The 13,606-nt window shown below is 30.1% G+C and overlaps 1 protein-coding gene across 1 annotated transcript in view; it reads left to right on the top strand.

Moving 5' to 3' along the window:
* Positions 1–1,032: 1,032 nt before the first annotated feature.
* Positions 1,033–13,606, top strand: part of LOC105456985 — a gene marked incomplete at both ends in the record, with an annotated part of 28,915 nt that continues 16,341 nt past the window's right edge. Inside the window, 2 exons of the mRNA XM_011701371.1 lie at positions 1,033–1,166; positions 3,986–4,145. Of these exons, the coding sequence (XP_011699673.1) occupies positions 1,033–1,166; positions 3,986–4,145 (294 nt within the window). The remainder of the gene's footprint in view (positions 1,167–3,985; positions 4,146–13,606) is intronic.

The following is a 13,606-nucleotide window of genomic DNA, read 5'->3' as shown; positions in this document are numbered from 1 at the left end:
CTTGTCCTGACCTTGATGACGCCATTCAGGGTCAAACCAATGTTATCATCTTATGTCTCTCTCGAAGCCCTACAACTTTTGTCTGAAACATTTTTCTCTCAAACCTTGCGATTTCCAAATATTTGACTGTCAAATATAAAATGGGACATTCTATATAATATAAGATTACGTTACAATAAGAATATCACATAAATACAATATAAATTCTTAAAATACTTTAATTAAAATTTGCAAAATTATTTGTATATTATGTAGAGTAATTCAAGGGATTTTGATAAAAAATATTTTTTAGTAAATTGTCGATTATAATTAAAAAGATAACAATGAAAATTAAAAGGATGTAATAAATAATTCAACTTATATTTAATATACATTTTTCATACAAGAAGATGAGCAGAAATGTATACATAATGTGCAGTAATACATGTAACGTGCATGTAGAGAGAGAAAGCGAAGGAGAAAGAAAGGGATTTTAAAATGAAATTGTGTAAAAAATATTTTATATAAATTGAATTTATTTGACATCTAAATATATTAAGATGAAAAAGATATATGTATATTTTGTCATATTTTACGTTTTGTCTTATTCGGATATAAAATGTAAAATATGTTGTAAATTTTTTACATTTGATCTTATGTTATTGTTCTTTTATATATAATGAAGTAAATTTATTAATACAAAAATGAGTTTGAATTACATTCAAAATAAATACTATAAGTTGTAATGCTTTCCTTTTCCTGGTTTCTGTTTTCTTGTTTTCCTCTCTCTATTTTCTTTTTTTTATTTTATCTTTTAATTTGTTTTACTGTTTCCATCTCTCTTTCTTTGGGCTTGTACATTTGTACAATACATGTATATTTGTTTCTACATATATTTATTAATAAATAATTGTTATATATCATATAAATTTTATATATTAACATTAATTTAATTTTATTGCAGAAATTAACTTTATAGTTTAATTTTGATTTATTTACACATAATTAACATTAATATGTTATTAGTTTACTGTATACTGTATATTTTTACAGCCGGAAGTTTTGGTAGAAGAGCTTCAGATGGTGGAGCAAATCTTCATATATTTCATCAACAACACAGTAGTAACTCTAGCAATGATGAAGAGAGTGGCTGGAGTCAACCTGGTAGCAGGGAACAATTACAACCAGTAAGTAAATATTATAGAATATATTTTCAAATATAATTCAGTTAATATAAATAATGAAAAAAAATATATATATATAAAGGATAATTAAATAAAATTGCAACTAAGTGTTAAATTTTAAATAATATATTTTTAATTTTTAAATAATAATTATAATTTGAATAAGACCGCCTATGTAAATAACACAACTAACTTCGAGAGCGCCTTTTCGCGGTCACAGCTGGATCTTAGATATCTATTAAATTCTATATGAATTTTTTCGAACTCCATGTACAGCCGTTAAACTGCGCGCCGATTAAATGTTCAGACTTGAAACACAATTATTAGCTGAGGCTGGAATAGAAATATCATATTGATCTTCCTAATTAATCGATGCTTATAAACATCTTAAAATACTGAAAAGAACTTATTGCGAAAAATATCCTGGCTGAGGTAATATTTTTCGCAATAAGTTGTTTTAAGTATTTTAAGATGCTTATAAACATCGATTGATTAGGAAGGTCAACATGAGATTTCTATTCCAGCCTCAGCTAATAATTGCGTTTCAAGTCCGAACATTTAATCGGCGCGCAGTTTAACGGCTGTACATGGAGTTCAGAAAAATTTATATAGAATTTATTAGGCATCTAAGATCCAGCCATGACCGCGAAAAAGCGCTCTTGAAGTTAGTTTAATTTTTAATTTCTTTTAAATAAACTGGAGTTAAATTTTTCAGTAATTTATTTTTTGTATTTTATTGAGTTGTATAACTTTATTATTATATTTTAACAGAATAGATAAATTTAATGTAAATAAAAATAAATATATAGAGAAATATAAACATTAATAAGAATATAAACATTAATAAGAATCGACCATAGAATGTTCAAACAATTAAAATGAGAAAACCTCAACATGATCAAAACAGAGCTTGATGCTTAATAATATTTATATATGAATCTTTCACATTTTCAGTTCAAGCAAATAATACCGAATATTTGCCGGTCTTAAAATATAAAAATTTTCTTTCTAAAGTATTCTAAAATTATATGCAAAATGCATCAGGAAATTCTTGGTATTAAACAAGGCAGTAAACGAGGTATACTTTTTATTTATCAAACTCATTCAAATGATTATTTCTAAACGACTATAAAATTGTTTAATATTAAGTTACATACGAGTCACACATGGCGCAAAATATATTATTCTATTATGTTATGCTTGAATTTTATTTATCTATAAGTCTTTACTTATACAGGGTGTTCCCGGGTTAAACGGTCAAACTTAAAATATAAATTCAGGACATGAAAACAAACAAAAATTTTCCTCTGGATGTATGCTCGCAAATGCTTCTTTCAAGAGATATTTACTTATGAAGTTGAAGCTTTAACACCACTACATTTTTTTGTATGGGGTACTCTGAAGCAAAAAATATAGGGAAATGACTGTTAATGACCTTCAATCATTAAAACAAAGAATTGAGCAAGCGTGCGAAGAAATTACGGACGCACAATGTCAATCAGCCACACGTTCTGTCATTGATAGGTGCAATGCTTGTCTCCGGACTGGAGGCCATCATTTTGAACAAAACATTTAATGTAATAACTAATTTTGATTATAAAGCAATAAAGAGGATGTACCTTATTTCAACATTATTTATTTATTACAGTTCTACAGTAACTTTATAAGTTAATATTTCTTGAAAGAAGCGTTTGCGAGCATATGTCCAGAGGAAAATTTTTGTTTGTTTTCCTATCCTGAATTTATATTTTAAGTTTGGCCGTTTAACCCGGGAACACCATGTATATGAAAAACTTTTTAATACACATAATATGTATTATTGAGTAGAAGAAATTCTTTTTTTTTTCGAAACTAAAGTTGTCAAGTTTGATAGAAATTAAATATTTGGACCGGAGTAATAGGTGATAAATTTATTGGATTATACATTCTTACAAATAGATTAAGGAAAGATATTTATGTTACATTTTTAACAGAAAACTTCTTGAATATTTGAAAATTACTATTATATCCATTTTAACATTTGTAGATTGATGTAGAATCATCTTATAACAATAGGCTTACTGTTAAACGAGATACTATCTCAACACAGTTTTCTCTAATTCTTAAATTAATTGAGTTAGTCCAGTTGTATGTCAAAATTATCTGATTTTTGAATCTACATTAAATATTATACAACAAATGTTTGTGTCGAAATGCAAGGTATTTCAAACGTTTGTTATAAATAATATTTCATTAGTTTTTTTTTAAACCACAAATATTTTTAAAATATTGGAACAACACTTTAATCAAAATTATGTACGTATTGTTTAAAGATATTATTTTATTTTAAGTAATTTTTTTAGTACATTGCTAAAACCATTATTTTGTAACAAATAAGTTCTTTATTCCAAATAGCGATAAATTTAGATTACATAGTTATGTAACCTAAATATCATCATAGTTCTGTAATCATAGTTATGTAATTTTTAATAAGGTATAAAAAGAAGTCTTATTCATATTTGCGTTATACTTTATGATTTCACGATATATGCTCTTAACTCATACAATTCAGACAATTTTAAATAACTTTTATTTAAAAACTATTATTTGAATGGAATTTTGATAAACAAATAGCTGCTTCATTTGATACCAAGAATATTTTGGTCTTTGCATGTGATTATTTTAGAATATATATATATATATATATATATATATATATATTATATGTCTATACATATATACTATTTTGTACTATTTTCTGTCTACTATTATCAAAAATTATGTTATATAAAGTATTGTGCATTAACATACAAATTCAAATTTTTTAATAAAAACGTAAATAGTTACAGAGTGGTAGTTCAGGATTAGTACAATGTGCTCAGTCATTAAATGTTGCTGTCAATACTGCGACTGGAGATGGAAATAATAACAACAGTGGTAGTAATAGTGGAAATAGCGATAGAAGAAGAAGGAGTGGCCTTAGTACTGTTATGCAGCGACCAGGTATGACGTAGTTGAAAGAATAATATAATTTATTTTTTTCTTTTCTATAATTATATAATAATTATGATTGTACAGCTTGTGTGTAGTATTCTTTAATATTTATATGTTGTTAGAAAATAGCACTATATCTCAATCTATATTTTTTCTGTTATTTACTCCATTGTGGACAATTATCTACTTTTTAACTCTCTTTATAAATGCTTTTATTGCATAGCGGAGTTGTGAGAAAGTATAATGCAATAGCACATTGAGATAGTAGGAAAACAAGATAATTATTCCGAATAATGATTTATGATTGATAATATTATATTGATAATTTTAATTAAAAGTTATAATAATAAATACAATAGCTTTTTAAATCTTTATTTTAAATATATGATAAGATTATTATGAAAGAAATATTGTATTGTATTTAAAATTTGTACTTTAATATCACAAGAAAATTATTTCAAGTATATGGATCATTCCACGTAAAAACAGGTAACTCAAGTCCAAAAGAATTTTTAACTTTCCATCTTCTAATAGCTCGAAATATAGGTATCAATATAGATTTCGGAATGCTATGTGGGTTATTTCAAAATATAAAATAATTGATTCAATAATATATAATGTTTAAAAGCAATAAAATTGTTAAAAAATAATCCATCAAAAAACAGCAATGTATACTGATGCTACAAAATTTTTCTTTATTCATGTTCCAATATTCAAAATGGCAATAAAAATGGCGAAATTTGATGCAACTATCCTGATCACTTATTAAAACTTGATTTGTAAGGATATTCGGAATAGCTATTTACGTTCTTGCTATTGAAAGGATTTCAACATTAACACTTTTGAACATTAGAACATTAGGATGATTTCCGAAAGTTGATCAATGTTATGAACTGTTTTTCTTACAATTTTTGTCATTTTTGTCATTTTTTATAGATTTTATCTGCTTTTGTTCTCTATATTGGATGTCATGATAAAGTACTAAAAATTTAGAATTATTTACTATTGTTTTCCGAAATTATGCGTTCATAATAAATTTTTTATTTTCTATTCGTGATCATTCTGTTCTGCAGATAATTAAGTACTCATGATATTCATCATAGTGAATCTTTTATTTTGATTTTTAAGGATGCAATATATCGATCAAATAATAAACCAAATAATAATAAACTTAAGAAAAATCCTGCATCTTTGTCAATGTATATTATTACGATGCTTGTGATAGATTATGCATATTTTTTTATAATTCTACTGCTTTGGGGCTATCTTGAATCAACTATTTTGAATTCCGGAACGAGTAACACGGGATTCAAAAGTCTATATTGATATCTATATTTTAAATCTTTATAGAAGATGATAGGTTAAAAACTCTTCAGGATTTGAGGTATCTATTTTCATGTGGAATGACCCATACATATATACAAACGATCCTTCATTAATTATATGAAAAATTGCGTGCTGGTAAAATGAGTTGCTTTTCACATGCTATAGCTTATAATGGTGCTCAAATCATCAAATATGTTATACATAATAAAGCTGAAGAATGAATAATTTTTGAGCTGTAATATATCAAAGATATATTTGTACTCTGTACAATTTTAGTAAAGGTTTAATAAAGCAAAAATTGTATATTGGCTTGTATTTAGAAATGAAAGGAAATAGAGATCAATAAAACGAACAAGAGCTTAGAACATTATATCATTATATACCATTTCATTTGACAATATTAAAACGGGACGTTTTGACTTAACTAAAAAGAGAATCAATCGATATATCTTCCTCCGATTTTGATGAACTTCAAATATGTTGTTTTCTAGACAAAAATAAGGAACACATATTTTTGTATACCTGCTTAAATATACTTCAAAGGGATAAAACACTCCTTATAAAAAATCAATTTTTTTTTCTTTTGAAACGAATATCGTCGAAACTATAAGAAAAAATTTTATCGATTGTTTTGGAAGAAATCTTCGAATATACAATAATCCTATCCTAATTGTCATCTTACCTGCGTTGAAGCCTCTTTTCCCCAGTGTTTAAAAATTCATATCTTCCAGAAAAATAAAGATATCGACTTCTTTCTCGACTCATCTTAAAAATGAATTTTGTGGCTATTTTTTTAAAAATCGTGATTTTATTTTAAAATGGCCAATTCAACATGGTCGATCAAAACGTCATTTTTTTCTGAAAAAATTTTTTTTTTCAAAATTAAACATTTTGACTTCTTTTAGATTTTTTTTAAGGATCAAGGATTTGGTTTCTTTTTTTAAATAAATTTTAAATTTGCGAATTCAATTTGTCGTTGCACCAGGTATTTAAAATCGACTTCCCCAAATTGCGCTACGTGAATTTTTTGCAATATTTTCTATAGTGTATAAATTTGAACTTTCTCAAGTTGATTTACGGGAATTTCGCTCAACAGGTATCCAGGGTTGATGAATTCGACTTTCGCAATTTGGGCTACGGGAATTTTTTGAAAAAGGTTTCATAGTCGATGATTACGATTTCCCTGAGTTGAGCTAATACGCAGCGCGCGCGAAGCACGCGCCTGTTATATACTAGTAATGTCTCAAAATTACAATGTACGCGGCAATATGATAGTTAAATGCATCTTTTTTCTGCTGACAATTTTCAATACAATATATAGATATTATATTATAAATTATTTATAAAATTACGCATTCGAAAGTACATTTCCGTATTTTCATATGCGAAATTTTTCGAGAATAAAGCCCTAACAGTCTTGAAAAGTGGATTTAGTACACGCACCACAAATTATATACCCACGCGGATCGATCGATATTTTATGCCGATTGGCTCTAGTCCTAACGCGACGTCCGTGTATCGTGTGCGTCGCGGGCGGCTGAGTATCTCGCGATCAGTGGCGCGAGCTTTGAACTTTCGCCGATTTTCCAGATCCATAGCCCACGAAGCCTTTCAAGTTATCCTTGGCGTTGAATGATCGCTCCTATATAAGCAGCGCTCTTTCGCTTCGACATCCATTCCTCTTGGCATCCTTATCTTCCTCGATCTCACAGCCAATTTTTTCAATTTTGTCCTCTGCGAATCGGGAAGGCGGGTGTGTTCCGGCAACCGCTTGCTTCTCATAATTCTGCGCTGTAAAATTCTGGCAGCAGTAAAAGGTTTTAAGAAAGGGCTTAATTATCGAATTTTAATTTAAGAATTATGCCGCTGCGTGTTCTACATTTTCCCCGGTGACAGGCTCCTCCAATGACAGCGTCTTTTTCCTCTTGCCGATCGGTGGAGACGAAGAACTTACACGCGGTGGATCTTTTAACCACCGATCTCTACCTGTCGCTACGCTTGAATCAAGAAAATTTCAAGTAAAACGCGATAAAATACGATATAAAAAACGTATGCGCGCGGATATGCTCGCCTTCCTAAATTGGAGAGAACACGGGATCCGGACCGTGCTCCTTCGGTCGGGTGTTACGATCCTTGTGATGGACGGTTGAAAAAACGTCACGTTACAACGTATAACTATGACTTAATATTTGATTGTTATGTTCTAATATATTCAAATAATTACATGCTAGCGATTAATTAAAGGGTATTTTCTCGGTGGTTATTATCCACCATCACATCATACAGTCTGACGATGAAGGTCAATTTTGGATATTTGAGCCATTGTAATTCCAAAAGTATTGATTATTTGGTCTGGTGACCATTGAGACTTTTGATCAGTGAATCAAAATCTACATCATATTAAAATTTCAGCCAATTTGATCGGGACCTCATTTCCATAAGATGTGTGCGGGGGGTCCTTTGTATTTGCAACTGAAGCAGATTTAATCACGTCTAAACGTCCTGTTTTAATATTGTTAAATTATACGATGTGATTATATTCTAACATCTCTTGATCGTTTTGTTCACCTCTGTTTTCTTTTGTTTCTAAATTTTTATGTTTTAGAAATTTTTCGAAATGTGTCTCATAAAATCGTACCATTTTTCATATAATTTGAAAGAGAACAGTTAATATAAAATTATTTTAATGCTCCTGTTCTTGACATTGTCCGCAAGTACAGAAACATTAAAATGATTTTTTTTTTATCAGAATTACTTTTTTATAAATTAATTGAAAAATGATGGGATTGAATAAGATATTTTGAAAGATTTCCAGAACGTTTATTACGTTTTGAGTTATATTATGTATGAAAAATAACTCATTTTACCGGCATTAGGCGATGCTGGAAGGTTGGAATTACCAATGCAGTTGAGTAAATTTCTCCGAATTGACTAAACGAAATTGAAAATCATTTCACAGGATTGAAATAAAATGATAGACATAAAACATGATAGACATAAAATTGTGGTATGAGACGGACGAATTTGTAGTAAAATCAGAAAAAAATTATATTTTTTTGTGTTATACAGCTGTCACCTGACATAAATATTTCATTAGTGTACAAATTCTGTAGCTCATACCTATATGTATAAAATGCTTACGTCTCACACCACAGATTATATGAACAAATAATACAAAGCCTTTTGAGCTACGATTGAAAGCGTAGAAAAAAAGATATCCATTCAACTGCAATTTATAATTGATAATTTGTATGCTTAGCTAAGATACAGAATGATAAACAGAACAAAAATTGCGTCTAGCATTAAATACCGGATTTTGCAAAAGATGGCGCTTCAATATGTTAAATAAAGATAATGTACGTGTTTAAGTGAGACAGAACGATATTGTAAAATGTTTATTTAAAGACCACTGACATTGAAAAGTCTTTTATCGATCTCGTGCAAATTCGGCCGACCTGCCAGCGTCGCTTTAATTTTCCATATAAAGAAAATTAGTACGCGGAGTCCTTTAATTCTCTTGCACATTATTATTTGACATATAATAAAATATAATATGATTATATTTTATAAAGTACATAATAAAGTATATGTTTAGTATTTTTATTTAAACCTGTAAAATACGGAATGAATCATAGCCCATTCGAATAGGGGGGGAGGGGGGGATGTTCAAACACGGTAAAAGGGTTTCGGTGAATGGGCCTTGATTATTATTATAGAAAATTATTATTATAGAAGATTAATTATTATAGAAGATTAATTATTATAGAAAATATAACGTTTGTTTTTAAAAAAATTGACACTGCGAGGATTCGAATTCGCATTGAAGTCTCGTTGGCCGCATTAAAAAGAGGAGGATGCCTCAGTCTGTTCAGCTACGCCGCTTTCCTGCTTACCGACGCACAATTCGAATACTTACCGCACAGAGCTGATCGGACGTTCAACTTTATTTGCAATTTTGTCAGGAACTAAGGCCCATTCACGGAAACCCTTTTACCGTGTTTGTACACTCCCCCCTTTCGATGGCTCATCTCATTCCGTATTTTACAGATTGTGCCATCTCTTGTTAGTGCCAACTGAAAGTTCACAGTTCACGTTATATACTAGTTTATATAGAATGGCACTTAAAACAGGCCATCTAAATAATTTTTGAATGATTCGAGATATTGGATTGAAATTTATAGGGTTACATTGGCATCATGAAATCTATCATTTAACCTTGAAAACATCCAATCCTCTAGGAAAGGCGAGAGCGGAGGGAGGTTGAAAATTTTAAATGGCATATGGGGTCGAGTGAAGGCTTGTTTGAAAGGGATTTTTGAGAAAAACGCGAGGTCGTTCAGGTCTTTACGATTTCTTTTTTGCAAAGTTATGCTCATTTGAACATAGGTGTGTTTTTCTTTACACCAATGTTAATAAACAATGTTAATAAAGGGCATAGTAAGATAAGTATGTGTGCTGCCCCCGCACGAATTCGATCGAGATTTTTACTATAAGTTGGCAGTGATGTAAGAATGAATTTCGGAAAAGATTATATTCGAAACAAAGTTTTATGGAAGTTATGGGGATAAAATTGAAAAGCAATAAAATGAATTTTCTCTTTAACGGATGAACCGATTTTGACGAAAAAAATATATGTTAAGGGTTTTGGTGCGATGTTTCAACAAAATTATGAAAATTTTTTTTCAAAAAACACTAGTTGAAAAAAATTTTTTTAATATTTTCGAATTTTTTTTTATTGGATGTACTTGAGCCACTACGACCATTTTTTACTAAAAAAAATTTTGACTTATCTAATACAACATATTTAATTTTCAAAACAATCGGAAGGGTGTATCATAGTTAAAAAAAGGGGAGTTTTAAAGTTTAAGCGTGTCGTGTATTGTGTAACGAGCATTGTCTTGCTCTTGTTATTTACAACTCATCCAGAATCAATTTCAACTAGCCAAAATTTAAGACAGAGTCTAGCTTTAGAAGAAGCAAAAAGAAAATTCACTTTTGAAGACAACTTGGTGCTTGTTTATTGAGTTCCTTTTCGTTTGATTGCCTTAATATTCGTCGATATCATCCTCATTAACAGGAATGATACTATTTTGCTGAAACATTTCACTGAAGATCTTAGTTGGTTTAAAGATGTTTGACAGATATCTGGCATGAGCTAGATAGTAAACTATTGCAGCAACGTGTAAACAGCAACCAACAGTTCTACTTCCATTTTTGGATTGGGTTTATATTTTAAGAAGCATCTGTACATTTGCGATTAATATGACGAGATGGAACTTGTAATTTCAGTACATTAGACTGTTCTTTAACGTATACAATACACAATAGTGTTGGAATTTCTGGATTATTACAATATGCATGTGATTGTGTAAATGGAAGTAGAACTGTTGGCTGCTGTTCACACGTTGCTGCAATAGTTTACTATATATCTAACTCATGCCAGATATCTGTCAAAGATCTTTAAATCAGCTGAGATCCTCAGTGAAATGTTTCAGCAGAATATCATTTCTGTTATTGAGGATAATAACGATGAAGATTAAGAGGGGAATTTGATGTAGCACGCTGAAAAATTAGGTGATTTTCTGGAATTTTTTTTAGGAAACTATCAATCCTTTTGAACTTTATAGAGTAATTTCTTATACTATTGAACTAAAAATATTTTTTTGCCAGAAAAAAGTATTTATTATGCAAGTAATAATAACTTTTTAAGTAAGTAATTTAGACTCGGTCAAGGAATGAGCAAGGTGTGACGTGACATGAAATCATTATGACAAAGTATTATAAATATTTAGAAAATTTAATGCCCGTTTCGATTGCACGGAGTCTTCCTCAGTTGGTATAAATTAACATATAAATAAATTAATAAAAACCATCAATAAATCAAATTAAACATTTCAATAAATTAATAAAAATTCATAGAAGCAATTTAGTCAATAATAAAAAGTAGAAAGCCTAAAATAATGAACGCTGTGTTTGTCGCATATTAAACTCGCAATTATTCGTTTGCATACAATACGGCGCATATTGTACCTTCTCTGAATGAAACATTCTCGGAACCGTGGGTTGACCCGCTTGGCCGTTATTTGTGATCCGAAATCAATTTTTACGTCGAATATTCTTGGTTTCGTTTAAAAATGCGTACGTATATCATTCACCGGGAGCGTTATATCGAGAAACAGAGAGATGTTTGTCGTCTGTAATTGTTCGAAATTGCTGTAGATAGTGACCGATAATACAACTAATGTGCCGATGTTAATGCTCTATTATGTCTTATTACTGACAGAAATCCTCGGTAGATTTGATGGTACGACAGTACAAAGGTCAAATCATTATAGAGAAAGGTATAGATATGTCTACTCGTCGAGACATTTAAGACGACTGTGCGTCAAAACAGGAGACACATATCAATACATCGATACTGTATTGTTTGAGTTTTTTTTTATTATTAGCAAGTGATACGGGCAAATTCTGTTTACTTCACGGTATCTTTAGTTGTCGATTAGTTCGTCAAGAATAAAGTAGGAACTATCAAGCATCTTTCTTTAAGTCTTTTACTGAATTTAATCCATGCTTTTGTTCTTTTATGTGTAACATCTCGGATATGAGTCTTTTATAATAATTGTATTCGGTATCTAAAACTCTTACTTTGTCCCAATTAAAAGAATGTCCAGATTCAAGCATATGTTCTACGTAATTACAGAATGCTTCATGTGATCTAACTTAATGTTATTCTTATGTTCCTTTAGCCGGGTACTGAGCTGTCTTTTTGTTTGACCCACATAAGATGCTTCGCAATTATTACAGAAGATTTTGTAAATAACGTTGTTACTTGTCATAATTGCATTCCTATTTTTGTGAGTCCTGACGAACATATCGGCCCTATTTAAGCATCTATATCCTATTAAAAAATCAGTCTTATCAATAACAGACGCAAAAGTCTCTGAAATATCTTTTATATATGGGATTACTAAGAACCTTCTATCGTCATTCAACACCTCCACTGTGTCATTTTGTTCCTCTGATTCATTTTTCATGATGGATTTTAATTTTGCGTCTATTAGTTTTTTTAACACAATATTCATCTTATTAAATATCAAATCCAACGGATATTCATTCTCTAGTAAGAGATTTGAAGTGATTGCGTAGCTGGAACTGATATTGAACTCAGTGAAAGGCGAGCAGTTACTTTAACATAAACCGATTATATTTATTTTGTGTTGCTTGTTACATGTGTGAGCATAGACTACTCAAGTCAGTGACTCTGTAATGCGCATGAGCGAGCGGGTGAGAAAATGTGTGAGTGTATGAATGTAATGCGCATGAGTGAGCGGATGAGAAAATGTGTGAGTGTATTGGAGCAAGATTTATAACAAGTTCCAAATTCTTTTGTTGGACCATAGGCTGGGAAAGCATAAAAGCCCTATCAACCAAGTTAAATATAATCCCTATTTTATGGCACAGTGAATGCTTCGAATAATAAGAACGAAGTTTCCCAGAGAACGTTTTTTTGTGGAACCAATCTATATAAATCATATTGCCAATAACGAGGATTTCTGTGAGAAATAAGACTTATATAATAGAGCATTAACATCAGCACATTAGTTGTATTATTGATCACTATCTACAGCAATTTCGAACAATGGCTGCGTTCAGCAGAGAAAACAGCTTTGCAACTGTTGTGAGATTCTTCAACATGATTGGCTCTTGCCTTTAGTTCTTCACAGATCTAAATGTATAAACCCATTAAAGAAATTTTCAACAGTTGCAAAGCCGCTTTTTCTGCTGAACGCAGCCAATTACAGACGGCAAACATCTCTCTGTCAATAGCTGTTTCTCGATATAACGCTCCCGGTGAATGATATACGTAGGGTAAGTGTCCCTATTAGTGTGCCTGTCCCTATTAGTGTGCTTTTATATTTAAATAAGTCATAAAAATAAACTGGTACAAATAAATGAACAAAGTTTTTTTTTAAATTAAGTTCAAGTATTAACGTTTATAATACCAAAGATTATATTCTATTTTTTAACTGTTAAAGTATAATAAATATTTTTTAAATGGTGCATACCACAATTTAGAGGAATTAACTCGAATGTCTTAGCAAAAACATAAGAAACGCTTACTCAAGATCGGAAGAGCACACGTC

Source organism: Wasmannia auropunctata, unplaced genomic scaffold, assembly GCF_000956235.1.
Source record: "Wasmannia auropunctata unplaced genomic scaffold, wasmannia.A_1.0 LD335439.1, whole genome shotgun sequence".
Taxonomy (NCBI): domain Eukaryota; kingdom Metazoa; phylum Arthropoda; class Insecta; order Hymenoptera; family Formicidae; genus Wasmannia; species Wasmannia auropunctata.
Note: the sequence above shows the minus strand (reverse complement) of the source record. Positions and strands in the feature narration are given on the sequence as shown.